The following is a 27,386-nucleotide window of genomic DNA, read 5'->3' as shown; positions in this document are numbered from 1 at the left end:
CCCAAAGACCCAAAAAATACTTGCTGGAAATGCTTCCAGACAGATCAACATATATTTATTATTTCTAAAAATATAAAATATTTAATATAATGATAAAAAATACTTATTATTTGTATATTCAGTGCAATCCTTTCTAAATATTAATACTCTGGTGTTTGTGTTTTAGCTTTGATTCTTCCATAGAATATGGAAATATTTAACACAACTTTGGATATTTTATTTAAATCATTTCCCATTTTGAATGCTTAATTTCAAGTATCTGATGTATTTAGTCTAATATTTTTGTGCATCTAAGACTAACACTATCACTGAATAAATGTTATAATAAACACTTTTTTCAAGTTTTTAAGCTGCGATTGATATAAAAAGGCAAGCTATCATTTTATTTGATCTTAAAATCTATAAAGAGTGACCTGACTCAAATACTAGAAATGCTTCTGAACAGACCAAAATATATGTATTATTTCTTAAAATATTTAAATATAACATTAAACATATGTATTATGTATTTGATCTCGACTGCAAAACTGAAATATGCATGCAAGTAGAGTGCAATCCTTTCTAAATGTTACTATTGTGTTTAGATGTAGCGTGATCCTTCTACATTTGAAAAATGTGAAACGTGATGTTCCTGTCCTATTGCTTGAGTTCAAAACGAATGACAAAATGAGAGAGAACATTGTTGTGTCTACGTGGTGCTTTGCTTGGGAAGTTTGAGACTATCTCACAGTGTTTGCGTGTGAGTCATGGGTTTTATTCAGTCTTGTTAGTGACCCCTGTCATGCTTACATAATCTCTCTCATTTGTCAAAGCATGATTAGCCTGGAGGGGGAAAAAAATGTGGCGGGAAAAAATTCATTCTGTTATGCTGAAGGATTGTATTGTTTGTTTTTTTTGTTTTACCTCTGTGCCACCCCGACATCTCATGCTAAAAGATCAAGTGCCGTCTACTGCTCCGTCTCACCGACGTTTTCTTTCTCTCTGTCTCCGCCGTGACAGGCTGCGACGACTTGATCAGCTCTGTCTTCGAGTTTGGGAAAAACTTGTGTTCTATGCACCTCTCTGAAGACGAGATCGCCCTGTTCTCCGCCTTCGTGTTGATGTCTGCAGGTAATGGTAAAGTTTATCAATAAATTACCCACAAACCCTTGTTGAACTGAAAAATGATTTGTGAAGAAAGGAGGAATGGTGTTAGGACACAGTGTTGGTTGGATTCAAATTTTCCATTTAAGTGCCAAGGCTAAATGCATCTGAACATGTGATGCTGATTCACAGAGTGTAACGGTGTGTGTGTGTGTGTGTGTGTGTGTGTGGTGTTTAGACCGGTCTTGGCTCCAGGAGAAGGTGAAGGTGGAGAAACTCCAGCAAAAGATTCAACTGGCCCTCCAACATGTTCTACAAAAGAACCACAGAGAGGACGGCATACTGACAAAGGTACTGTACACATAAGGAGCAGGATATGATGTCATTAGATGTGATATTGATCTCAATTTACAGTATATATTACATACACCTCTACATAGTTATTTGAATAAAACAATATAAAGATACAAAGTCATTTGAATAAATTTGGAATTTGTGAATTTAAGACATGATATTAAGATACATGTTCAATTATAAATATCATACAATATAATTTAACAAGACTTGTTTTTCCTAAATTCAATGATTAGCTTAAGTAACTTATTAAAATATTTATTTGGCAAATATTTACTTTATTTAAATTTCTACGGATCATATTTCTAGCCAGTATTAGAGGAAAGTTATTTATATCTGAAAAAATACTGTTTTTTTTGTATTTATTTCTGTTAAAAACTAGAGCTGCCAATAGAATAAATGATAGAGAATAATTAAATCAGTGTTATTATAGCATTATTTTATATACTATTATATAATTTATTAATGTTTTGAATTAGCTTATATTTCTGTATTTTCAGTTTTCTTTTTGATTTTAGTTTTAGTAATTTTCTTTTGTCATTTGTATTAGTTTTTTTTAATACATATATTTATCTTTCGTTTCTTTTTATTTCAGTTTTATTTATCTTAGTACTTCAATTTTAAACTTGTTTCATTTAGTTGCCAAGTCAGCATTTCTAATTTGCATTTCTTTATTACATTTTTTCATATATTTTATTTTATTTCAGCTAATCCGTTTTTAATAGCTTTAGTTAACATTAACAGTACTGAAATAATTTCCAACCAGTCTTTAGAATTCATCATAATATCAAAAATTAAAGTAACACTTTACACTAAGGTTCATTAGTTAACTACACTAGTTAACATGAATGAACATGTTAATTTCAACATTTACTAATACATTACATTAAAATCAGAAGTTGTATTTGTTAATATTACTTAATGCACCGTGAACTAACATAAACAGCTGTATTTTTATTAGCAAAGATTAATAAATACTGTAACAAATGTATTGCTCATGGTTAGTACATTAACTAATGTTAACAAATGAAACCTTATTATAAAGTTTTACCAATAAATAAATGGTCAATTACTGATTTCATGGATGACTTCATCTGATAAGCTGCATTTGGTCTGGCGGATGAACGATTAGTTGATGTCATGTGAAAAACCTGGGACCATCTGTGTTGTGTCTGCGGATTAGCGGGTCTGCCTTTTGCCTTTTGACCCAGTACCACAGGGTCCTTTCCACCAAATTGAAATCTCTCTCTCTCTCTCTCTGCAGTTGATATGCAAAGTCTCCACGCTGCGAGCCCTGTGCAGCCGGCATACGGAAAAGCTGACGGCGTTCAAAGCAATATACCCAGACATTGTCCGCGCCCACTTCCCCCCCTTGTACAAGGAGTTGTTCGGATCAGACTTTGAGCAGTCCATGCCCGTTGACGGGTAGCGCTTCCCCGCGCCCGCCCCGCCCGGGGGATGTCACACCGTGGGGAATGTCAAGCATCAATCTGAGACACTTTAGCAGTGCCCTGCACACACACACACACACACACACACACACACCTGGACGGACGACACACACCCACCCACATTTTCCCCTTTTTATTTTCTTTTTTTCCTTGTGATTTTTTTTTCCGTGGGGGAGGAGTTGGTAATGGACTGGGTTTGACTCCAGTGGTTTATTTTTGGGGGTTTGTTCCGTTCTTTTACTGACACAGGTGGGATTCGGAGCCCCAGGGGAGAGGATGAGAAGATGAAGACACTTGTTTTTCCGAACGCTCCCTCGCTCTCTTTCTCTCTCTGACTGAACCTGAAGAGTCCACGCGTTCCTTTCCAGAGCGGTCCCATGGCGATTTGTCATGATCAGCATAAATTGTTTTCACTCGTTTCCAAAACGAAAAAAAAAAAAAAAAAGAGTCCCAGAGAGCGTTCGCCTGGAATACGCCATTTTAAACTTTTTTTTTTTTACACAGGAAGAGGAACACATTTTCAAGCCCTTTTCAAGCCAAGAGAATGAAACAAAAAGTTGAGATCAAGAAAGTCGATTATCCGAACTGTTCCAGCAGTTACTGTAGCACCAAAAAAAAGTCTAAGTAGAAACATACGTGGCTGCTTCCTTTCTCCCTGTGAGCTTGGATTTGTTTCTTTTGTGTTTTTTGGGGGTTTTTTTTGTGGATTTCAAACCAGCACAGAAAGAAGAAGAATACAAAGTGAGAGAGAAAGAGAGTAACGGAGAAGGAGTGTAGCGCAGTGTTGACACAAAACAGCACCTTTCTACGGACAATCGAGAAAAAAAAGAAGGAACAACGGAGAATTCTGGTAATTCTAGTCGTAATAGACGCAATTGCTTTTAGCCGTCAGAGACTTCATCTACCATAGTTAGCTTAGTGATATCATTTAAGGCCATCTGCTATTAAGTCCCTCTCCGGAATGGTGTTCGTAACGTAACGGTCCGACCACCAACATCGATGCAATGCAAGGGTCCATTCCACCTGTTTTCTAACGTGTTACAGGGTATTTGGTCATAAGTACAAACTATACAGAAAAAAAAATAATGTTTATAGAATCTATTTTAAATAACATGTATGATATTAGTAGCTAGACTATTCTTAATTGTGAAAAATTGATAAGGCACTTTTATTTGCACCTTTCTTTAATTTAAGACTTGTATATTTACCTAGTGATGTGTTGCATGTATAAATACCACGGTTATGGAGAACGAGTGCTGGAAACCCTAACGCTGCTGAGGGTGGGTGCGTGTTTGCGTGCGTGTTTGTGTATTTATTTGCGCGAGGCAGAGGTTGGTGCTGGGTAAAGGCGGATCACATGATCAGGGAGGGCAATTTGTTTTAGTTTCCACACTGTAAAAAATTATATGATCAATAAGTTATAACAACATATGTTTTTACATTGCTTTAACTTATTTTGATGAGTTAAAGAAAAGCATTTTTTTTTTTATAAGTTATACAAGATTCAACTAATTTTTAAGTTCGTTTAATGCAGTTGAAGTTGAATTGACTTAAACATCCAAGTTGATTGAACTTGTTTTTTTTTGTTTTGTTTTTTTACAGTGCACAAACACTCATTGTCCACCACCTTTAAACTGGAAGTATGATGGTAAAACACCAGAACAAGCTCTAGATCTTATTTCACCCTCAAGTAGCGTCCCATTGCGGGCCAAACCAAAGCACACTGAGTCTATTAAATAAAAATCATGAAATCGGACCCTTTTTCCACACATTTCAGATGCTGTTTAATGGTTCCATCTAGTGGTGGTGCGTCACATGACCATGTGGAGGAGTCAGATCTGGTTTATGAACAGCTGATTTTCCTTAAACCGGCTCTTGTGAGAGTCTTTGCCCAGCAACAATGCTCGTCGAAACGTAAGAGTGGGGGGAAAAAAGAAAAAAGAGAAATATTCAAAGCCTTGTCTGGTTGAAATCCTCTATTTTTGTAACATTGTACAGTGCTTATGAAGCCTATGAGAAAAAAAGGGAAAGAACGAAGGATGATATAGCACTTAATCCTGCAATAATTAGAATTTGTGTTTTGTATGATTTTTTTTGTGGTCTTTTTCAAAGAACAAGACAATGGTAGTAATAGTGCTATTTTTTGGAATACCTAACTGTTGTGTGTTGCGCGTGTTTGTACGTCTCTTGAATGTGCCATAGTGGTCTTTCCTGCTTTTTTTGAGTCTGAAAAAAACGTTGTATTGTAACATTCCAGTAAAACTATGTTGTGGCGTTTAGAAAATCCCAATATAATCCAGACAAAAAACCTCATTGATCACTTCTACATCCTACTAACTGGCATATTTGAACGGATCTTGGTAGCTTCATGTCATTTTTCTTTCCCCATCATACAAAGTATTTTCCTCAGGGAAGAGTCTGTCTAACTCAATTTTGAAGGCGGTAGCTTAAACAAGTTAGTCAGCTCTATGTTGCATATAAAGCTCAATAATTTGATCTTGATGGCATGTTCAATACAGATAAATAATGGCGCTTATTACATTTAAGTTCTCTACTATTGACAAAATATTAGTCTGTGCAATGCATCCCCAAGAATTCCTGAATACTACAATACATCATCAATCTGTGAATGACAATCCAGGTTCATGTTTAGCAGTTTGTAATGTATACTACAAGGCTCAGGGAGAGTGATATTGTGACAAATGAGAACACGGGGAGGTAATGAGATCAGTTCTGAAACCTAGTGAGCTAGACAGCAAACGTTTTTCCCGCATGGTGTACGAGTTAAAAAAAGGCTAATTATGAATATATTTCATTTAGTACCAAAAATAATTGATCAATAATAGTTAAATCTTAAAAAGGACATATCTATCCAAAATGTATAGGGATATGATTTTTAACGCGTATTAAAGTATTAAGCTTTAGGATAGCCACAAGCTAACATGCTAAAACTTCATTGTCTCACTATTTGTGACATAAAGAGTTGTAGACCTACCTATGTAGACAGCAAGACAGCTCACTAGGGACCGAATTGAACCCAAACGAACCTGGTAATGATAAATGGGAACGCATGCTCATCTGTTACCGCTCATTGTCATAGTTCATTTTTTAAACCTTTGTTTTAAACCCTTTTGCAATTTACGTGCTCATGTCATATACCCTGTTATTCACTAACATCTGTGCCGTCAAGTCAGAAGAAGACAGCGGTACATCATAAACAATGCAAAAAACGTGTCATTTCATTCATTCGCCCCGTAGGCCACTGGCTTTATCAAATTAACCAGTGAGCTCCAAGATCTGATTCCCTAAAACAAAGCAAGATAACAACCTCAAGCGTGCTACGCTAATTTCCAGTTTAGTTTTTTTTTCTCTGGATTGGGGATTCGTTCTGATCGTCACTCATAATTGTTTGAGTCTATGTGCCAAATACCTCTTCACGATTTTCTCCACCTTCAGACGTCCGCGTGGGCGAATCGCCGCGCGTGACAAATACGGGTTTCTACAGGGTAACCACTGCTGTGGAGTCCCCTTGATGAACAAGCTTTGCTGTTGCCTGTCCAATGATCCACGAGTCAGTTCGTACAACACCATAAAAGCTGTAGTAAAGTCACGTTTTGCATGTCGTATTTTGTCTGTGTAGTTAGACATTTTAAAGCAATATGCTGAGATAGAACTTTGGGACAAATTCATTTTTTTCTAATACAAGCAAAGGTACTAAAACACCTCCGGATCTGTGGTATTCTAGACATGTAAAGAGACAAGTCTCTTTATCGGTGGAAGATCCAAATATTTTCCCTTGGTCTTTACCGTAAATTGTTTTACAATTTTTCCTTTTTTTTTAAACTGTGGTTCCCTTTATTTATCTATGTAAGAAGCAATATACGTCCGAATGTGAATGCGAGAAGCGGAAATGTGTGTGTTTGTGCTATTTGTAATGTTTGCTCAAGGTCAAACGCCCAGACAAGGCTTTAAAAGATCAGACGCAGCAGGGTGAGATGGTGAATTGTATGTAAGATCTTAAGTTTTAGTTTTTTTTTTTTTTTCAGGATTTAAAATGTTTTACATAGCACTGAGCTCGAATCCCTTTGACGAGGCTGTACAAGCATGACACACTGCACCTCGACGTTAACATTTCGATTAGATTTATGCAAACGCAAGCCCTATGCACTCACGTTTGGCGAAAGGCACATTTACCGTTTCCCCCCCCCCTGCAATTCCTATCGACGGATTGAACGTGTCATGCTCGCGACAGCATTCGAGCTGAAGGTCGAAGTGTTACTAAGATTTACGTCAAACGTTTTTCTTGCGGTTTCTTTCCAAAAGCACAGCTGACGCGTTATTAAAAGTGAACTATGTTTTAGATAATTGACTAAAAAGTCTTTAGCCATAATCGAATGTCAAGCAATAATATATATGGTGTATTATGATTCATTTTGTGCATAGGCTTTGAACATCTGCATGTAAATACATTTTCTTATTTATCGCGTTTGATTTTTTTTTTCTCGCATAATTTTTTGGGGTTTGTTTTATTTGTATATTGACTAGTTCTGTTCCCGGGTGGAGAACTACGAACGTCAAATGGCCTGTAAACTGTACAGCTACGTTTCCCTGTCCTCCTTTCGGCTTTTAATTCACGATATTTAATGTTCTATCGATCACATGTATAAAAGTAACTTTGTAATTTCTGTCTGTATAGGTAAGAAGAAAATACTGCTATTAAGAACTGCTCAGTGCAAATATTTATCTGTTTTATCAGACACATCATGCTGTATAATATCTCTGTTCTGAGTATACTTCTCTCTTTTAGACTTAGTTCGATTAGCGGTAGGGTGTGCGGACATTCATTTTTGTGTTATACTGACGTGTGGTGCTAGATAAGTTACTTTTGTGAACAAAAATTATGGATTCATAGACTAGGCCGCCCTCTTAGTCCATTAATTTCACTGAGTATTGATGCATTATTGATATTAGGACTCGATAAATAATAATAATGATAATAACGATAAAGATAACGATAGTGGTAAATTTACTTTCGAATACCCAGCAAGTACCTGTATCAGTGTGCTAGTCATGGGACGCGGCTTGTTTCCTTCCCACTTTTAAGATTATTAGCAAGTATCGGCTAAGTAAATTGCAGTTTTGAATATTTTTGCAACAAAGACGATTGTTCATGCTTTAAAAAAAGGAAAAAAGCAGCAGTATTGTGTTTATTTTTGATTGTTCGAAACCAGTGCTTATTTTCTGGAAGGACTTAGTTCAAACATGCGATAAAGTATCGGATTGTCTGCCGCTTTTTGGCTCCCTCCGTTTTTTGTTTTTGTTTGGTTATTCTACCTTTTTTTTATGCGCTTCCTTTTTTTATTCTATCCGACATCCGCTCACTTTCAAAGTCACACTTACATACACACACAATGGTTAAGTGTTATAAATTGTACAGAACAAAGGCGGCCGTACGAAGTTTTGTGCGAAACTTCCTGTTTTTATCTTTGTAGCAAGGCAGAATCTACTTGCAATAATACATAGCAAACTACGCTGAGTGCCTCTCAGTGGTACAGGATGCAGAAACTATATTCGTCCATTATTGTTTTCACTGTTCTCAACGTACTCAACTGACTGTGTTTGCACACGTAGGTGAATTCTGTCTTGTGTTACCGACTTTTCTTTTCATCGACTGTCTTTTTGTATGTAAATGAGGCATTTCATGTTTGTTTATAGCCATGGAAACAACATTTATTGTCGATGCTACTCTTTCTTTTCCTCCGAACAACTTCACGTGGTTATGGGATATTTGCATCCAGTCAGTTGCACCCTGGTTGGATGTATTTGAACACGAACCCTGTTTGGACATTTGCCGAGACAAAATGGCGGACAATAGACAATCCACTCCGTGTTCTCCCTGTGGTTTCCTGCCAATTAGGTTTTAAGTTGACAATTATGAAACAAAATGACTAATGCAATGTATTTTAAGTGTTCATATGTGTATGTAAAATGATGCATACTTCTATTTCTTGTTGAGTGGAAGGGGAGGCACAAGGGCTGGGGCAGGATGGGACAGGATGAATTTTGCTCCTGCTAACCTGCGGTGGGGGGAAAAAAGCAGAGAACAGTTTGCAGTTGTCACATATTTTTACGTCACATGTTTGCTACTGATCTTAAAATGGGGACAGTTGATCATGTAACTTTTTATTCCGCTCTTTGGAACTCTCTTTAGGAGATAGTCTCTTCTCAATAGTGGTTTTGCTCCTTCTGTTTGTCTGATTCTTAAATATGAAAATAAGTATTTTGATTCCTTTTGTAAATACGGCTGTAAAGAAAAATAAGAAATTTAATGTTGTCTTTTAAATACTTTTCATTCTAATATGAATGTTGTTATATTGTACTTAGAAACTGTACCTTTAATATTACCTTTATTAAAAGTGCATTTGACACATCGATTTTAGATGTGCTTTATGTGCTGTTATCCCATAATAAAAGTTACCGCTTGTAATGGGCTCTTATTCAATGTGTCATTATTCTTTATGCATTTCATGCGGTTGAAGTAAGTTCCACACAGCATTGATCGAGAGATGGAAGTGGAGCAGCAGAAGAAGAAACAGAATCTTACAACATTTAAAGGTGCATTGTGTAATATTTAAGAGGATCTGTAGACAGAAATGCAATATAATATACATAACTATGTTTTCAGTGGTGTATAAAGACCTTACTTAATGAACCGTTCCTTAGAATAAGCAGTTTCTGTCTACATACACCGCGGGCCCCCTTACATTGAAATGCGCCATTTTGTGCCAACATGTTTCTACAGTAGCCTTAAACAGAAAAACACGTTTCGTCACTATGTTGTTCTTCATGCAGAGAAGCTAGCGAATGTCAGCGAATAAAACACTGACACAATGATGAACAAGTAACAATAATATTCAAAATAATATATAATTTTACTGAATGATAAAGTAAACATTTCTTAATTTATCTTCATAAAGAAACCTTATTGCTTAACTGGCTCTCTGCTGTCTCAGACGAGGACATCTGTCAGCCACCGTAACTTTTGATGGTGCAATTCGTAACCTCACCAGTAGATGCCGCTGAAAATCACACACTGCACTTGTAAAAGAGAAATACAAAAAGTGGATTTGATGTAGTGGAAACAGTTTTGAAAAGCTGTTATGGGAATGGAATTTTACAAAAGGCAGTCTACAAGAAATAACAACAAAAATGTGACAAACCTGATCAGACTTACATGTGTCTGGGATTTCTTTTTTTCCAAAGAAGAGGCAATATACACGTTAAAAGGTTTTTTGTTTAATTAAAGAAAACATATGAAATAGATAGCCTTCACACAAGAGTAGGCCTAGCTTTGGCTTAAAATAGTTTGAGGTGGCTTGCAGAGTTTAACAGATTTACTTAAAAGCAGGGAGGGCAATTTGTTTTATAAACTTTTTGTTATACTGGTTGAAGCTCTCTTCACATCCTGATATCAATCAATAATAGAAGTGGTCTAAATATTAAAACGTACATCTCTTCTGGGGAAGTCTCAGGATTGACTTGTCCCCCTCAATGTCTGGTATTTATGGCCCTGAAACCGACCAGTTTGTCATTAAAACAGTTTGTGAGGTTTCCAAAGAAGTCAGCCCATAAAAATCAAACCCATTTCTCTAAAATACCATAGTCACCGTTAGAATTAAATGTAGTGTGTAAATCTTAATAAATTAATGTGGAATTTTCGAACAGGACCAAGGGGAAATATGAGTTATGTGTCAAAATGCTAGTGTCTCACCATAAATGCACATTTTATTAGCCTACGTAAGTAAATACAAACTACATAAAATATATCCACATTTAATTGTACTTTAGTATTAACCTAGCTAAATTGTGAACTTTAACTTTTGAAATTGATCGATGGATTCAAGAAAGATAGATTCTCACAATCAAGTAAGTCTGATACAAAACTCTGCAAATTAAGCTATTGGTATTTTTCAGTATGACAAAACTTATACCACAAAAGTATTTTTACCTACCTGGGGTTAGCACAAATGAATTGTAACTTACCAATTACCGCATTATAATTACGATTTAAAAAAAATGCAGTTGTTTGATCAGAGGCGGAACATTTGTTTCAGGTTTTGGTTCTCCCCGGAATATTCTATCGGCGCACTGTTATGATGTGAGGAACGTCAGCGTGCGACAGACAAGAGTCAGTCGGTACAATGATTTAACGATGATGTGAACTACATAAAAATTTAAAAAATCTGCGCCATGGAGTTAAAATGGTAGGTGACAGTATGGTTATCTAAATAAACACGTTTTATTGATAATTGTAATGAAGAGAGTGTGATTGGAGACTGTGTGTCCGCAGGGAAGATGCTGCTGTCACTGGTCCTGTCGTGTTCTCGAGAGATGTGTTTGAAAAATTCACTCTTGCGCCTAACATTAAAGAACTCTATGCTCTTTTACACAGGTGAGTGACTGTGGTCGTATCTTACTCACATTTACCACGGTAACTGTAGTTAAACAGTGCTATTCATATTTAAGACCAAATAGCCACATATTTTTACATATAAAACGGATCTTTATGAACAACCATGATTTACAACTATAAAACAACCAATTCTATGATATGGGGAAATAGTAGCCTAAATACTTGAATGTACAACATTTCAATGAAATTCCCATGATAAGTTTTCTGTATACTGTAATTGACAATATATAGGGATACTGTGTGACACACACACACACACACACACACATATATATTTTTTTTGTTTGTATTTTTTATTATTATTATTATTATATATTTTTTTTTTTTGAAAGCTCTGATGGAGCAAAAGCACAGACTGTTAAGTGTGATGAAGATTCAGATGTCATTAACACGCTTGCATCAGATGAGGCCTCGTCTGAATGCAAACCAACTGAAAATCGTGTTAAGCCCAAACCTGTGAAGACTACTGAGATCCCAACTTTCCCTGAGCCTCTAGTGCCCTACCCTTGCTTTACCAGCATCAACATAAAGCAGCGTCGATTATATCTCAGCATTCTCAACGGCAAGACTAACACACCTTCAAAGGTAGACCATCTCATGTGCTGATCGCCTGTAATACTGCGACAGTTTTGGTTGCTGTACATGGATGCAGGGCAGAGTTCATGGGGTAATTCATTTTGTGTCTTATTTCTCAGGCTTTGATGGAGCGTGTGAAGAATGAAGTGACAGAGTTTATGAAATACCTACAAGATGTTTCTAGAGCATGTGCTGATGGGTACAACTATACGCCACCAGGCAGCACCCGCTACTCTGAGGTAGTTACAATGATTTATTTATTTAATATTCAAAAGTTCTGTTGTTTTAATTTTATCATTTTTCTTAATTTCGTTAAGAAATTCACTATATGAAAATCTTTATTTATGATGTTTTAAAATATTTAATTTTATTATTGTTTATAAATATTTAATTGATTTTTGTAAAAAAATTTCTATTATTTTGTTTTATTATTTTTCTTTATTTCTTTATTGTTTTTGAATATTGGATTGATTTTTGAACATTTTAATTGTATTGTTGTTAATTTTTCTTTATTGTGTTATCATTTTTTAATATTTGATTGATTTTTGCATATTTTAATTGTATTATTTTTCTTTATTTCATTATCATTTTTTATATTTGATTTTTTTTGTATATTTTAATAATTGTATTCATTTTTCTTTCGCTCATTCTGAATATTTTATTGATTGTTTTCGTATATTTTAATTATATTTTTTACTTTTATTATCTTAATTTATTTCATTATCATTTTGATTTTTTTATATTTTAAAGTTAATGTTATTATTTTAGTTTTCTTTCTTTTATTTTCATTTTTTATTATTTTATTGATGATTTTTAGGTTTATTTTAATTTAATTTTGTATTATTTTATTTTATTATTTCATTATCATTTTTTAACATTTTGTCAGTGATTGATTTTATATTTCCCCCATCAGGAATATTTTACAGCCTGCTTGGAACATATGAAGAGTTACCCACAGTTTTACAGCATTCAAGAGATTACTAGCCTGACCAGTGTAAAGTTTGTGTGCGAAATGTCTTTCAACTTTGAGAAACAGCTTCTGGCTATGGTACCTATACACTATAGTTATTTTTGTATTATTAACTTAAATGTGTGGATGTGATATACTGCTGTTTGTTTCATCTATGTCTACTGTTATTCTCCTCAGGGTAAAATAGACATGCTAGACAAAAAAGTGATCCCAGAAGACACCCAACTGGCAGTAGACTATGAGACCGTGTCAAATGTGGTTCCTCCAGCTAAAAAAGCAACTTCAACACAAACTGTACGTGGCCTGTCTGTGATTGTGTGGTTTTTACTGTCGATTTTTGTGGTTTTTGGTCTTTATATGGATGAATTTCTGATAAAATGGCCATATTTTACCCCATAATGTTTTTATTTCTTATTTGTATTTTGTCATTGGCATGAAAATAATGACAAAAGTACAGTTGCACACATTTTCTACAAAAATAGTTTTGTATTTTTTATTAAAAAATGAATCCTTTTTAAAAACTTAAATGAATTAAATTCAGTACAAATACTACCATTGTATATAAACATTATTACAGACCATTTAAATAATTCTGAATAATATTACTACTATTAGTATACCAACTTGATGAATTGTCACGGAAATTATGTCAGTATAATATTATACAAATATTATAATATATAATATTAACAACAAATAATAAATAGGCTTCGTTTTCCGTATGCAAGGTGGAAATATTTGCAGGTGAAAAGTGCAATAAAATATTCATGCTAAATAGGCTTCATTTTCCTTATGCAAGATATATTTTTTACTTTTTGCAGGTGAAAATGGACCCAAATGTGTCCTCTCACAAATATAATTTAAAAAAAAAACATTAGTAAGGATAAAATAGACTTAAAGGGTTAGTTCACCCAAAAATGAAAATTATGTCATTAATGACTCACCCTCATGTCGTTCCAAGTCCGTAAGACCTCCGTTCATCTTCAGAACACAGTTTAAGATATTTTAGATTCAGTCCGAGAGCTTTTTGTCCCTCCATTGAAAATCTATGTGCGGTAAACTGCCCTCGTCCAGAAAGGCAATACAGACATCATCAAAGTAGTCCACGTGACCTCAGTGGGTTAGTTAGAATACTTTGAAGAATCCAAAATACATTTTGTTCCAAAAATAACAAAAACTACGACTTTATTCAGCATTGTATTCTCTTCCGGTTCTGTTGGAGATCCGCATTCGTGAGTCTGCTGACGTAAGACGAGCTGACGTGTCTGGTGCGCCCGAGCTTCGTTTACAGTCTGAGGGAGACGCACGCTGTAAACAAAACAATCTTTGCAAACATGTCTAAGGATTTCCACACAGGGGAAGACTTGCATTTTTTTTAACCAGACATATTTATTTGAACCCGAATACACGGACGCACCAGATACACGTCAGCAGCGTCTTACGTCAGCAGCGTCACTGCGGACTCGTGAACGCGGATCCCCAACAGAACTGGAAGAGAATACAATGCTGAATAAAGTCGTCGTTTTTGTTATTTTTGGAACAAAATGTATTTTCGATGCTTCAAAAAATTCTAACTAACCCCCTGCGGTCACGTGGACTACTTTGATGATGTCTTTATTTCCTTTCTGGACGAGGGCAGTATACCGCACATAGATTTTCAATGGAGGGACAAAAAGCTCTCGGACTAAATCTAAAATATCTTAAACTGTGTTCCGAAGATGAACGGAGGTCTTACGGGCTTGGAACGACATGAGGGTGAGTCATTAATGACATAATTTTCATTTTTGGGTGAACTAACCCTTTAATTATCCTTATGCAAAACATATTTTATGTTTTTACTTAAAAAAAAAAAAAGAACTCAAATATGTCCTTTTACAAACAAAATATAATACAAAATATATTAATCATTCTAAAATAGGCTTCATTGTGATTGTGCAATATATGATGCCTTGGCAACTGGTTGAAAGTTTTTTTTATATGACAAAAACAGCAAATTACTAAATATACGAACTTTAATGCTATATCAATGATACTAAAATAAATATATATATATATATGAATGTGCAAGTGAAGAAGGGCCCAAATATGTTCCTTTTTTTAGATTCACCCATGCAATTGCTAACTTAAAAAGCGTGTAGGTTTCTATCTTGCAAAATGTGATATTAACCATTAGGTGGCACTGCTGCCTTTGTTCTGAAGTATCCCTCTAAAATATTTGTAGAATAAACATAGTATCTAGGCCGGGTAACCAGGAACTGGAGCCCATGACTGAGGGGCCCAAGACCTCCAATAAGAGAAGTAGGAGCCACCTAAAAAATCTCTGTCCCTTCACCTCATCTATTCATTTAATGTGCCTGTAGAAATCAAAGTTCTTGAGTCTGAATCCTGATGTCTCTTGATTTCTGCAGGCCATCAGCAATGACAGTAACGCGGAAAAACTCAGCGCCACTTACGAGCCACAAGTGTGTTTATCTAAAGAGGCCTTCCTTCAGCTCCTGAATAACAGCTCAGAGTTCACGGAAGCATGGGAGCTGCCCGTTTGGGTCAAAATGAATCCTAATAAAGGTGAGGGGTCATTTCACGAGACCAGGAGATTGTAATCCGGACAGTTAAGAGTCTGTCACAGTGAATGTGGTGTGGTTAACAGGCAGCAGTCAGAGTAAGACGGCATACATTGATCCTCCTCTGCTGAAGACAGAGATGAGCTGGAGAGAGAGGAGTCTGCTCTTTCATGAGGAGAGCGTCAAGCTGACATTCAAGAAGACTGTGGCACGACCCGTATTTTTCCTCACTTCAGAAGAGATATCCTTAGAAATGAACCCCCCTCCTGAGGTAAGGTCAATTCAGTGACGTAGAGGAACACAAAACACCAAACAGTGGAATAAATGAATAATAAATATAGCAGAATAATTATTGTTTTTTGTTATTGGCTCATAAAAAAAGAATTATATATATATATATTATTCATTCATTTTTTAAATGAGCCAATAATAAAAAATATATTAATCAGCAATGCTTATTTTATATATATATATATATAAACATATGTTATCGATACATACACACACATTTAATTACTTTATATAAATATATATATTAATATATATATATATATATATAATTTTAAAAAAAAGATTTAAGAATTTATCATTCTTCAATTATTAGTTTTGGATTTAAAACCAAAATTCTACACAAGACAGTTGCTGCCAAAATGCCACAGTATCAATAGGTAAATATATTTAATAATTAATATAAAAATGACAGTAATAGCTATTATATTATAAACAATGTTTATTGATTTTTTGGTTTATATATATATATTAGTGCTGTCAAACGATTAAAATATTTAATCGCGATTAATCGCATTAATGTCATAGTTAACTCGCGATTAATCGCATTTAATCGCACAGTTTTATCTATTCTAAATGTCTCTTGATTTCTTTTTGTCCCATTATTTTTTCTCATTTTAATGCTCTTATCAACATGGAAAAGTGGATTGGCTTGCTTTGTGCAAATGTTTTTTATTGAAAACAACATTGGCATATATTGTGTTCAATTTCACAATAAAACATTCTTACTGGAGCAAATAATCTCTCACACAATGTAACACTGTCCATCAATAAAAGGGTGAAAGAAATACTGACGAGGTCCTGATATTGACGAGGGGGCGGAGAATTCGCATCAGCTGTGTGTGTGTGTGTGTGTGTGTGTGTGTGTGTGTGTGTGTGTGTGTGTGTGTGTGTGTGTGTGTGTGTGTGTGTGTGTGTGTTTGGCCATCATCAAGTGGTATTTCAGACTGGACGTGCTGCGATGATGATAGCTCAGTTCACAACGACAAAACACACAGATCACTTTGGTCTCGTCAATGGAACTATTTGGCAACTTTTTAAAAGTAAACGTTCCATTCAGAATCTTATTGGCATCCATTTCGTTGTCTCGCGCTCGTCATCCACTCAAAACTGGACGTTTTGAACGTTCCTATAACATTCAGAAATAACGTTTTTATAACTTAATGGGAACGTTATGAAAACGTTCTTATAACCTAAAATTGTTAGCTGGGGAAGAGGAGAGATTCGCGATTGCACTGAACACGTTTTAAGTGCAGGCACATATTGTCTGAGCGAGCCCAGAGAAAATTCTAACAAGAGCAGCGTGTATCTGAGAGCGCGCGACTCGAGCAGAGAGATTCGTGCTCGGCACATTATATTCCACGCGCGAGCAGAGAGATTCGCGCTCGCGCATCCGGCTCGCAAGCCCAAACAAGTGTGTGCGGCGTGCCTGTTGTTTTGTTTCCGGTCTAGCTAGATCAGCTTGCGCTTTCAAAACGTCCATGCCGCGTCCTATTGCAAAAGCATGTGAAAAAAAACTACAAAGTTTGCTAGGCCAAAAAGACCGTTAATCGCGCGATAAAAAATTAACGCCGTTAAAATGGGTTTGCGTTAACGCCGTTAATAACGCGTTTAACTGACAGCCCTAATATATATATATATATATATATATATATATATATATATATATATATATATATATATATATATATACACACAAAATATTAAGCAGCAAAAATGGTTTTGAGCATTGATAAGAAATTTTTCTAACTACGCATGTATACATGTATGTGTGTGCTTAACAGATATATTATTTTATTTTTATTATTAAAGCTGGTAACTTGGTTTTAGCCAACACTATCATCAAACGTAAATAAATCAAATCCAGAAGGATTCTGAAAGTGTACTGTTTAAAGCACACTCCATATTAATGTGTTATTGTTTTACAGGAACAATAATTGCAGTTACTATGGTATTTCTATGGTAAACTATGATTATCATAGTGAGTTGAAAACAATGGCAACCTAAAAATGGTAACATTTACATTAACTGATTTTATTCAAGTCAAAAATATTATTATACATCACTGAATCAACTTAAATGCATAGTTATTCCATCAAAACTGATTTCAGGTAGAAATAGCTCTTTAAGGTAACCATTGCAGGTTAGCACTCTTTACAGTGTGCAGTTTTGTAATGAAAGCATCGCTACATAAATAAATGTCAAATAAGAGTGAGTGAAACAAATATTGAAATATAAAGTTATATTGTGAATAATACTTACTGTGCCCAGGACAAAAACTCCAGGAATGTGGTTGCATTTGATGATGCTGGTATGGATTTTGAGACTGATCTAACAGACCTGGAGTCATTTGGGGAATCCTACAAGCCCAGTAAGAAAGTGAAGGAACAGAACGAACCAAAAACGGCTTGTACAAATCCATCTCAGCTTACCCCAAGCCCCAAGAAACAGACAGACTCTTCAGGTACGTCAAAGCACACCTCGACGTCTCAAAACACTCCCACAGAACCCCTTGAGTTGACCGTGGCTGAGGAACAAGGAGAAACAGACTTGTCTTTGGCTGACGGAGGAAACGGTGCGATGCATGAAAGCGCGAGTGAAGATTCAAAAGTGTCTTCTGTTCAGTGTCCTCCCACCAAGCGGCCTAGACGGATAATGGAAGACAAGGGTGACCAGGATTCGGATTCGGATGAAGAACGACTAGTTATCGACCACATAGTCTCCTCAAAGACCCAGGTGACACAAGGCGAGGTGTCCTCCCCCCGATCATCCGACCCAGCAACAACAAGCCCCACTAACCCTCTGGGCAAAGGAACAAAGAAGGGCATCAAAAGACCAAGAATATCCGGCGAGTGCGATCAGCTCGGACAGATTTTACGGATGCAGGACGCCATGCTGAAGTCCACTCCCAGCAAGAACCAGGAGGCTGTGAAAGCGCCTGTCCCAGAAGATAAACCTCCAGAACCTAAAACACACTCCCTGGTCAAACAGTGTGTGACCTCGTACCTGGAGTCCAGAGAAGGACAGGGAGAGGACGGTACACATCCTGCTGCCGTTCCTGTGCTGGTAGCCCCTCAAAGAAAACGTTAGTGCTTAAAACACCATCTCGCATGTTGTGAGGTTATTCAAATATTTAATCTTTTGAAATAATACTTTTTTCTGAATTTTAACATTAATCTAAATTGACAAAATCAGTAACTGACAAATAATGAAAGCCAAAAATCAAGTCATCATTTTAAGTCTTTGAATAGTCAAGTTTAAATTATAATATTGTCGGTATAAGTTGTTTTTGTGCCAAATTTTTTATTATTGCAGGTTTAAATATATATATATATATATATATATATATATACATATATATATATATATATATACACATATATATGTATATATCAGAATTTAAAATGTATATTTTAATACTATATATATTTATCTTAAATCATAATATGCATTTAAAATAATATCCATCTATTTAGCTGTCTGTATTTATTTATCATCTGTATGTACATATCTATCTATCTGTCTGACTATATGTCTATCTGTGTGTGTGTGTGTGTGTGTGGCAGGTCTTCTGAGGGAGGATCTTCAGGTCAGTGCTGAGGATGAGATGGACTTTGATGCTCCAGCAGAGGGCAGTGTTCTGTACAAACTCTACAGTCTGCTGGACGTTCTGCTCATGGTGCGCAGCAGTGTGGACATCGCTCACCCGAGACACGACAGAGAGACCTTCAGGGTGAGCTGGACCCATGCCAATACACAGAACACAACATGGCTTTTGTGAAAATGTTGCTTTATTTGGCCCAGATTGAAAGATACACCCCAAGAGTTTCAAGCATCATCAGACTCGTTAGTTCCTGCGTAAACACCCACTATGCATCTTATTATTATTATTATTAGTTATCATTTTCACCAGTGATTTTTAGCAGCCTTTTATTGACATTATTATTGGATTTAAGTCCGGATGTCAATATGCCAGGTATTATTCTTTATATTTTGACCAGGGTTGAGTAATGTCCACCACTCCCTTTATTTAAACAGTCTGCTTTCCTGTGCGGAGCTGTAGAGTCGACTTTTAAGTCTTATCAGTGTTTTAACAGACTCTTTCCAGTAAATGGTTCACAAAACTGCTTGTTCAGAAAAAGAAGCTCTTCTGCATCTGTTAGAGTATAGTGACTCACAAATACTATTTTAGTGGATAATGTTTGAGTCTGGCTTTCTTTAGGCCGTCCCGGTGCATGTCTTACCCAAACTGGAGTATCAGCTGTGCTACGGAGTCGAGCGTCTGACCCACACGGAGGCCTGTCAGCTGTGGGCCGAGAAACTGCTGCACTCCAGTACCGTGTCTTTCATAAGTAAGAGACTTGATGGAATCTGTGTTTTTTCCCGGTCATGAATCCATTTGATCCAAATGTCACCAGACATAGAGAAGACAGTATGTAGTATGAGAGCGTTAAAAAAAGCAATCTCTTAAATTGCCGTTTGAGTTTTATTCCGTTTAGACTGTTTCAATAAATCAGTTTATAACTAATTCAACCGATTCACAGTTGAATTATCTTATAATTAAATTACTTTGAATTTGATTTGATCATTTTTTGCATTATAAAGACAAAAAATGCTTTAAAATGTTGTAGTAAAATATATTTATGGTAAAAAAAAAAATCAATTCATAACTGATTTGTTTGCATTGGCTATCAAATCAAATTAAAGCATGTTTCATGCTTTAAAATGTTATTGTAAAAATATATGTAGGTGGACATTTTGATGAATCAATTTATAACAGATTCAGTGATTTTTTTGTTTTGTTTTGTTGTTGCATCAAATCAAATTCAAGCATTTGAATTTGATTTGCTTTAAAAGTTGTAGTTAGAACATACGCAAGCAAAAAATGCTGCTTATTATTTTATCATATTGGTTCATATTATGATGATTTTTTTTTTATTATTTTATAATTTTTATATATTTTTTATTAATTTTACTTATTTTACTTGAATCTGCTTTGCTACAATGGCTGAAATGGTTCCTTTGATTGAAAAAAAACCCCTACTTTTTAAACCACTTAAGTGCAAATCACAAGACTGACAAATATTAGTTGCATCAACCCACAAAATACCATCAGAAAAGTTCACATCAAATTTTCTTTTTTTAATCAAGCTAATTTAGACAGACAGAAGTATGTTTTGTTGTTTTTTCTCTCTAGTGTTAGTTTTGGTAATCGAGAAGTCAGCACAAAAGTGAACTTCCCGCAAACTCCCAGCATGCCTCTCTCATGACTCATGACTCACTGTTTTGAGTTAGGGTTGCCATAGCCGCTAACATTACAGCTTTGTAAGGGCTGCTGAAGAATGCATCTGTATGTATGACATGTCAGTGTGGGTGTAGGGCTACTTGGGTTTCAACGTCAGTAGGGGAAAAAAGAGGAAAAGATACTCCTTTTCTGACTGCTGAAGTTTGGAGCATTTAGCTAAATTGATATATATTATAGGTAGATAGATCTGTGATGTTTGTATCCAGCTTCACAGTGACACTAAGAATGCTTGTAATATGCACAACAGCAGTCTGTGCCTGTAGGTGTATATATCTCTGAATCACAGAATAATGCAGAAGAGCCTCCCTCTTGACATACCGTTTGCTTTAGAGATTCTTCTAGGCTTATTAAAGGAATGTGGTCTTTTCTTTGGGTCTAGTCCAGGATCCAGCCCTACTGATAACAGACAGTTTGTACTTCTACAAATGTCTTCTAAGCACCATTTTATTATATCTAGTGTTACTTCATGTGTTCTTAAACATTTGCATGAGCATATGGAGGTGAAATAATATAGCTTGTGAAACAGTACTTATTACAGAAATATACTTCAAAAGAATATACTTAAGTGCGAACTGAATGCAATTTAATTGCATTTCATTTCAAATTAAATTAATATGCTTAAATTTATAATTATACTGTAACAGGGACACATTGTTACAGTGTAATTCTATATTTAAGTACTGAGTAATATTAATTAACTACATGTAGTTACTCTAGGGTAGGATTAAGGGTTTGGTTTAGGGTTAGTTGCATGCAATTGTGCATAATTTACTGTTATTACTATAGTAAATGCATGTAACGTGTTACACGGACAATGTACAGTAAAGTGTAACCAAGTGTTATGAGTGTTGCCATAGACACAAATAATTTGTGAGTCAATGGATGTCATCATGCGTACCATTCAAAAGTTTATTCCTGTGATGAATGTACTCTTGATCCTGTGATCATTACTCTTCAGTCTTCAGCGTCACATGATCCTTCATACTAATATGCAGATTTGGTGAGGTACTATAGATTAATTGACATTTTTGCTCAAAAGAAGCCAAAGGAGCGATTGTTGGAACACAGACAAACTGACTGATACAAACACCAGAGATGCACAATATCGGCATTAAATCAGTTATTGGCAATTTTTATTTATTAATAATTCATTAATAGATATAAACTGCTCCAATTGTGGCTCATACACAGATGAACGAGTACGGGTGTGGAGACGCTTTCTTCTGGCATGAACTCTGAACGACACCATCATTGTGAAATAATATGAGACATTGATACAATAGGCAGACACAACGTGTGGACAATTATTGCAACATCTACACTTTCTCACAGTCTGTGTTGAGAGTCAATACATGTCCTTTTGTCCTGCTTCACCTGTTGACAGCGATTTAGGTGTTCTTCAGTTTAAACGGACTACGAGCTGGTTTAAGGCTCTGCAGCGGTCTTAATATCGTTTTATTTCAATTGTTATATAGTATTTCATATTTTGCATTAGATTTTAGTTTTGTTTTTAGTTTTAGTTATGTTAAGTGCTTTTGTCATTTATAGTTTTTGTTTTAAAAAGATTTATTTAGCTTGAATTTATTTCAGTTTTAGTAGTTCAGCTCAAACCTATTTTGTTTCAGTTAGTTGCCCAGACAACATTTCGTTTCAACATTTGAAGTTTTTTATCTGTTATTTATATTTTATTTAATCTTTATTTTAACTAATGAAAATGTAGTAGTACTTTTAGTTTACAATAACAACACTGCTTTGCAGACCTGTTTTAGATATTGACTGTTACATAGAAGTGTAGCCTAACTACTAAGTATTATAATTATTAAACAAAAAACGATCTATTTGTGTGTGTAGGTCGCATCAATGCACACACATCGGAAGTGGTTCAGATGCAGAAGTTACCTGACGACTGGATTCAGAACATCACCTGTGACTTCAAGTGAGTAAATCTCTGGAATATAGAATGTTTAAATAAAACCCTGATTCCAGAAAGTTTTAGATGCTTTTTTCTGTAGTGCATGCATGTTTGACATTCTCCCATGTTTTTATCCGAAATATTGTAATAATATTATTATTATAATATATAATTATTTTTAATTATTAATTTATATTAGTGTTTATATTTACATATATTAATAATTAATTGTATATTGCATTAATATTAGACTATATCTCTTCAAGCAAGTTTGAATGGAACCTAATGTGATACAATATTTCTTTTTCAGGCCAACTAGATGTTTAAACACACTCTACCACTTACTTAAAAAAGTCTCAGCGTGAGTTTCTTTCGCTTCTTATATCCATTTGTTACTTTAACATTTGCATTTCTAAAATCATTTGTGAAATCAGTCTTTTAATCAGTCCTTAAAAGTGTGTAATTTCTGTGCTGACAAGCCTGGAAGGACATTCCCACTCAATGGGATCAGGCAAACAGATAGTCCCGCCCAAAATGCACATCATTGGTTGAGCCACTGGTTCTGTGTTGGGCTGGTGGAGATATTTAAACCTAGTTATCTCTGCATATTAAGCTGGGATAGGTGAAATTTTAAGATTAAAAATAACACAAATCAACTTTAGGTTTTACATGGTGTGTCTTTGTTCTATTTAATTAAGCAGCCAATCTCTATGCGTTTGTGCTTATGTCTTTTACCACCTTTCCCAGTTTACAGGAAGGACGGTACCTTCTGGTCCACAAACCGCGTGAGGGTTTTGTGACCATCTTCAAAGCCAGCAATGAGAATAAGCCTGCTCGCAGTTTGTACCACCTGCAGGCTGCGCACTGCGGACTTCCTGCTGTGTCGCCAGGGGTTCCCTGGGTTCCCCTGGACCCCTTGCATGTCCTGCCATTTCATCAGAAACACAGCAGACCGCCCTGCACCTTCCCCCCACGTCCACCCGCTCAGGTATGACCATCTCTGCCCATGTGTGCTCCAGACATGTTGAACCACAGTGCTTATGCGGAAAATTTGGGTTCAAATTTCGAACATTGAGCTGAAAGCGCAGCGCGCGTTCACACACACACACACACGGAACGGAGAGTGCGGCTCACACACGGAGCGAAAAAGGGCTGCTCGTGAAGTTACTAAACAAGCTGCGCGAGAATGAAACCTGATCACCGAAAACTGAGGGGCGGAGCGGCATATATCCGGCCTTTTTTCTCTTTCGGCCAAAAACTGAAACTGGCATTTTCAGCTGCAGAAATTTCGCTGCATCCCTAATTTCCAGAGGTGGTGAGGTGTAGTGATTATTGAGTTGATAAATGGAAGGTTGCTAGTTCGCATATATGCTCCAGACATGTTGAATCACAGGGCTTATGTGGGAAATTTGGGTTTGAATTTAGCCTGCATCATATTACCTTTTATTCAGTATTTCCAGGTAGCTCAGATTTGGTAACTGGAAGGTTGCTGATTCAAGCAATGTCTTGAGCACTTTTTAAAAGTTGTTTTAAAATATTTACAAGTTGTTTTACAGGGATATGCATATTTTACTCAAATATATAGAAAACAATCACAGTCAACATGAAAAATCGGAGTGGACACTTTTTCTATGGAATCCAAAAAACAACATTGCAGAGTCACCACACCCATTCTCTCGAGCAGGACGATCTGTCAGTTATGCCATGAATCTGCTTGAGTAAAAATTGATGTGCAAGAGTAAGTTAACTTTAGTAGTGCCTAACTTTGTTTCACTTAATTTCAAAGTGTCGTCTTCGCTATAGCGATGCTTGCTATAGCAAACACTGAACTTCATGCTTAATAGGATTACTGTTTTTTTCATATCTCTAACCTCGGGTATTATACAACGGACGCGAAGGATTATAATAGCACATCACAACCAACTGCAACATTTGTGGTATTAATAATCTTTGCTCATTTCCCTTATTTTTGCATTTAGACCTTTGTCGTCTAGTTAATTTTAATAACAGTTTTAAATGTTGTCTTTAGCAAATTTCAAGAATATCTCTTTTTCATGTTGTACTTTATAATGCCTAAATTCACTTGTAGCATGTAGAACGGTTAGAATGATTGATTTTTAGTTTTAGTTTTTCTTCTTTTTTTATTTTTTATTTATTTAGACAAAATAGTGTCAAATTTTTGTATCAGCCATTTATCGATTACTGACCATGAAAATAATTATCAGTATCTGAGAATTTTAATATTGGTGCATCTCTAAATGTAAAATTTCAATGGTTGTTTTTTTAATGATTGTGGTTGTTCTCTTTATACGCTGGTCTAATGCTCTTGCGACATGTGGAATATGCCAGGACTGGTTGGAAAGATCACACCCGCCCTACTTTACGCTCTGTAACCATCTTACATCATTGCATTGGCCCCGACTGAAGCACTGGATGAGGAAACATGACACTTAAAATTTCATTGAAGCACAAACCTACACCAGAACCTGGGAGGTGTCTCGATTGTGTAAACTACTGAGCTTAGTGCTCACACTGTCCTGTAAAGACATGCCCACTCTTTATGCATGTCCTGAGGTATGCTGGGACATTGGAGTTGGATTTAATTTGTTTTTTTTTTTAAGCAAGAGATCTCTCTGATTCTCCAGTTCATGGACATCCACTATTGGGATCTGAACCAACAACCTTTAGGCTGTGTCCACCAAAGCGTTTTTTTTCACGCAGTTGGCGTATTTTTCCAATTGTTTTCAATGGGAGCGTCGCGTTTTTTAAACGCCATGAGTGTAACGAGGCGCTGAGCGTTTTTTCACGCTGAAGCGCTGAGCGCCCAGTGTTTTTTACTGGTCGCGAGAGTTGAAAAATGTTCAACTTTGGGTAAAACGCAGTGCTCATCACTGTCACTTTTTACCCAACCGTCCAATCACAGTGGAGGAGGGGCGGGACAAATATCACACCGTCCAACTGCCACATACTGCTTGTTCAACGTCAACAGATGACAAGCATAATAATGGAACAAAATAATTTAAAACAAGAGCCAGTGAATTTAGCGACATTTTAATATAGAATCAACACAGAAACAAAATATGTGTGAAATGAGATACTAGTAACACTTTCGCAGATATTCTGTATCATAACAAGCAAAGTGTCTCAAATGAAAAAAATTCAGGCACCCACAGCTAGGCGTTTTAAGCAGAGCACCTAGCGTTTTCAGCTGGCTAAAAACGCTTTGGTGGACACGCGGCCTTGGTCTAAAACTGCAGAACTACCATCCAAATTGTGTTATGTCATGATTTATCAAATGTAACTTTTCTACTTTTCATACAGGCGAAAGCTGGGACAGGCCCTAAACAACGGCAAGGAAAAAGTGCTGTCAGACCGCCACAACCAGCCAGCTCAACTAAAACAGGCAATCTGAATCAATCACCTAAAAAGAAGAATAAAAAAGGCACTCGTAAGGCACAGGGATGGAAGGACAACATGAGAGTCAAGCTAATGAAAGACCTGCAAAAAAGCCAAAAGCGGTGAAGGTGGAAAGACACCATCTTGATTTCTGTACTTGATTTTTGTTTTTTCAAAAGCACTTTCTACCACCTAATATTATTATGTACAACCAACAAAAAAAAATGTTGTGTATAACATGTTGCGTATGACTACATTTTAGAAGAATCCTTGACCACACTGAAATAGTTAACATGTACCAATTTTTCTATTTTGTCAGCAGTAAATAAAATAATATGTTGTTTAATATAACATCTACTGTAATTACTGTGTCCCTTCACCATTTTTCATTGACATTCTGGTGTTTTCTAATAGTAATTTTGGACAGCCTAGTCTCAAGTCAGAGAGAAAGATGTGGGTGTGTGTCTGGAAAGTTAGAGACCCACCCTAGTGTGTACTATACTGTGCATACTATCCATACTAAATATAGTGCAATATTAGAATTAGTCTATCCCTATAAAAGGCAAAGCTGAAAAAGTAAACCCAACATGTCTAGGCTGGTAGATACACTTTCTCCAATGGGTTTTCAAAGTGTGCCTTTGTGTGTGTGCAACTGTGCATTTCAGCTAATATTGAGTAAAACCCCTTGTGCAACTGAAGAGGAGGAATGCGTCACGTTTCTCTTTTGACATTCAGTTGAAGATCATGCCAAGGAATGTGACAGAAGCTGCCACAGCAGTTTTTAAGATTTAAGTCAAGTAGGTAATCATTACATTTAAGGAAATGGATTTAGCTAGATGCTAATGCTTACATGCTATTGTTTTAAAGTCACAGGGAATAATCGAATCAGAATAACTTTCCCTCCATTTTGCAGCGACATCTCTCCTCTTATGACATGTTTACTGGCGGGAGGGTGGGATCAACCTGTCACTCACATGAGATCAATAGCAAGCCACAACCATCCAATCAAGTCCTGCT

The 27,386-nt window shown here is 35.9% G+C and overlaps 2 protein-coding genes across 3 annotated transcripts in view; both read left to right on the top strand.

Annotated features, from left to right (window-relative positions):
• Positions 1-9,385, top strand: part of roraa (RAR-related orphan receptor A, paralog a) — a 298,753-nt gene extending 289,368 nt beyond the window's left edge. For both annotated transcript variants that reach the window (XM_077211106.1, XM_077211107.1), the window contains 3 exons: positions 1,000-1,110; positions 1,322-1,434; positions 2,702-9,385. In XM_077211106.1, coding sequence (XP_077067221.1) covers positions 1,000-1,110; positions 1,322-1,434; positions 2,702-2,866 — 389 coding nt within the window. In that variant the 3' untranslated portion in view covers positions 2,867-9,385. The remainder of the gene's footprint in view (positions 1-999; positions 1,111-1,321; positions 1,435-2,701) is intronic.
• A 1,622-nt stretch (positions 9,386-11,007) lies between these two features.
• On the top strand, positions 11,008-26,717 carry ice2 (interactor of little elongator complex ELL subunit 2). Its single transcript, XM_077211104.1, has 15 exons — positions 11,008-11,152; positions 11,239-11,340; positions 11,694-11,946; positions 12,057-12,176; positions 12,851-12,985; positions 13,085-13,201; positions 15,316-15,472; positions 15,555-15,739; positions 18,028-18,841; positions 19,323-19,489; positions 19,979-20,108; positions 22,913-22,997; positions 23,284-23,334; positions 23,721-23,961; positions 26,295-26,717. The coding sequence occupies exons 1-15, from the start codon at positions 11,139-11,141 to the stop codon at positions 26,493-26,495; spliced, it is 2,772 nt and encodes a 923-aa protein (XP_077067219.1). The 5' UTR covers positions 11,008-11,138; the 3' UTR covers positions 26,496-26,717.
• The last annotated feature ends 669 nt before the right edge of the window (positions 26,718-27,386 follow it).

The sequence above is a fragment of the Siphateles boraxobius genome, unplaced genomic scaffold, assembly GCF_051911475.1.
Source record: "Siphateles boraxobius isolate OS27281-9 unplaced genomic scaffold, OSU_SipBor_1 65, whole genome shotgun sequence".
Classification (NCBI taxonomy): domain Eukaryota; kingdom Metazoa; phylum Chordata; class Actinopteri; order Cypriniformes; family Leuciscidae; genus Siphateles; species Siphateles boraxobius.
The sequence above is the reverse complement of the archived record's forward strand: the minus strand, read 5'-3'. Positions and strand labels throughout refer to the sequence as shown.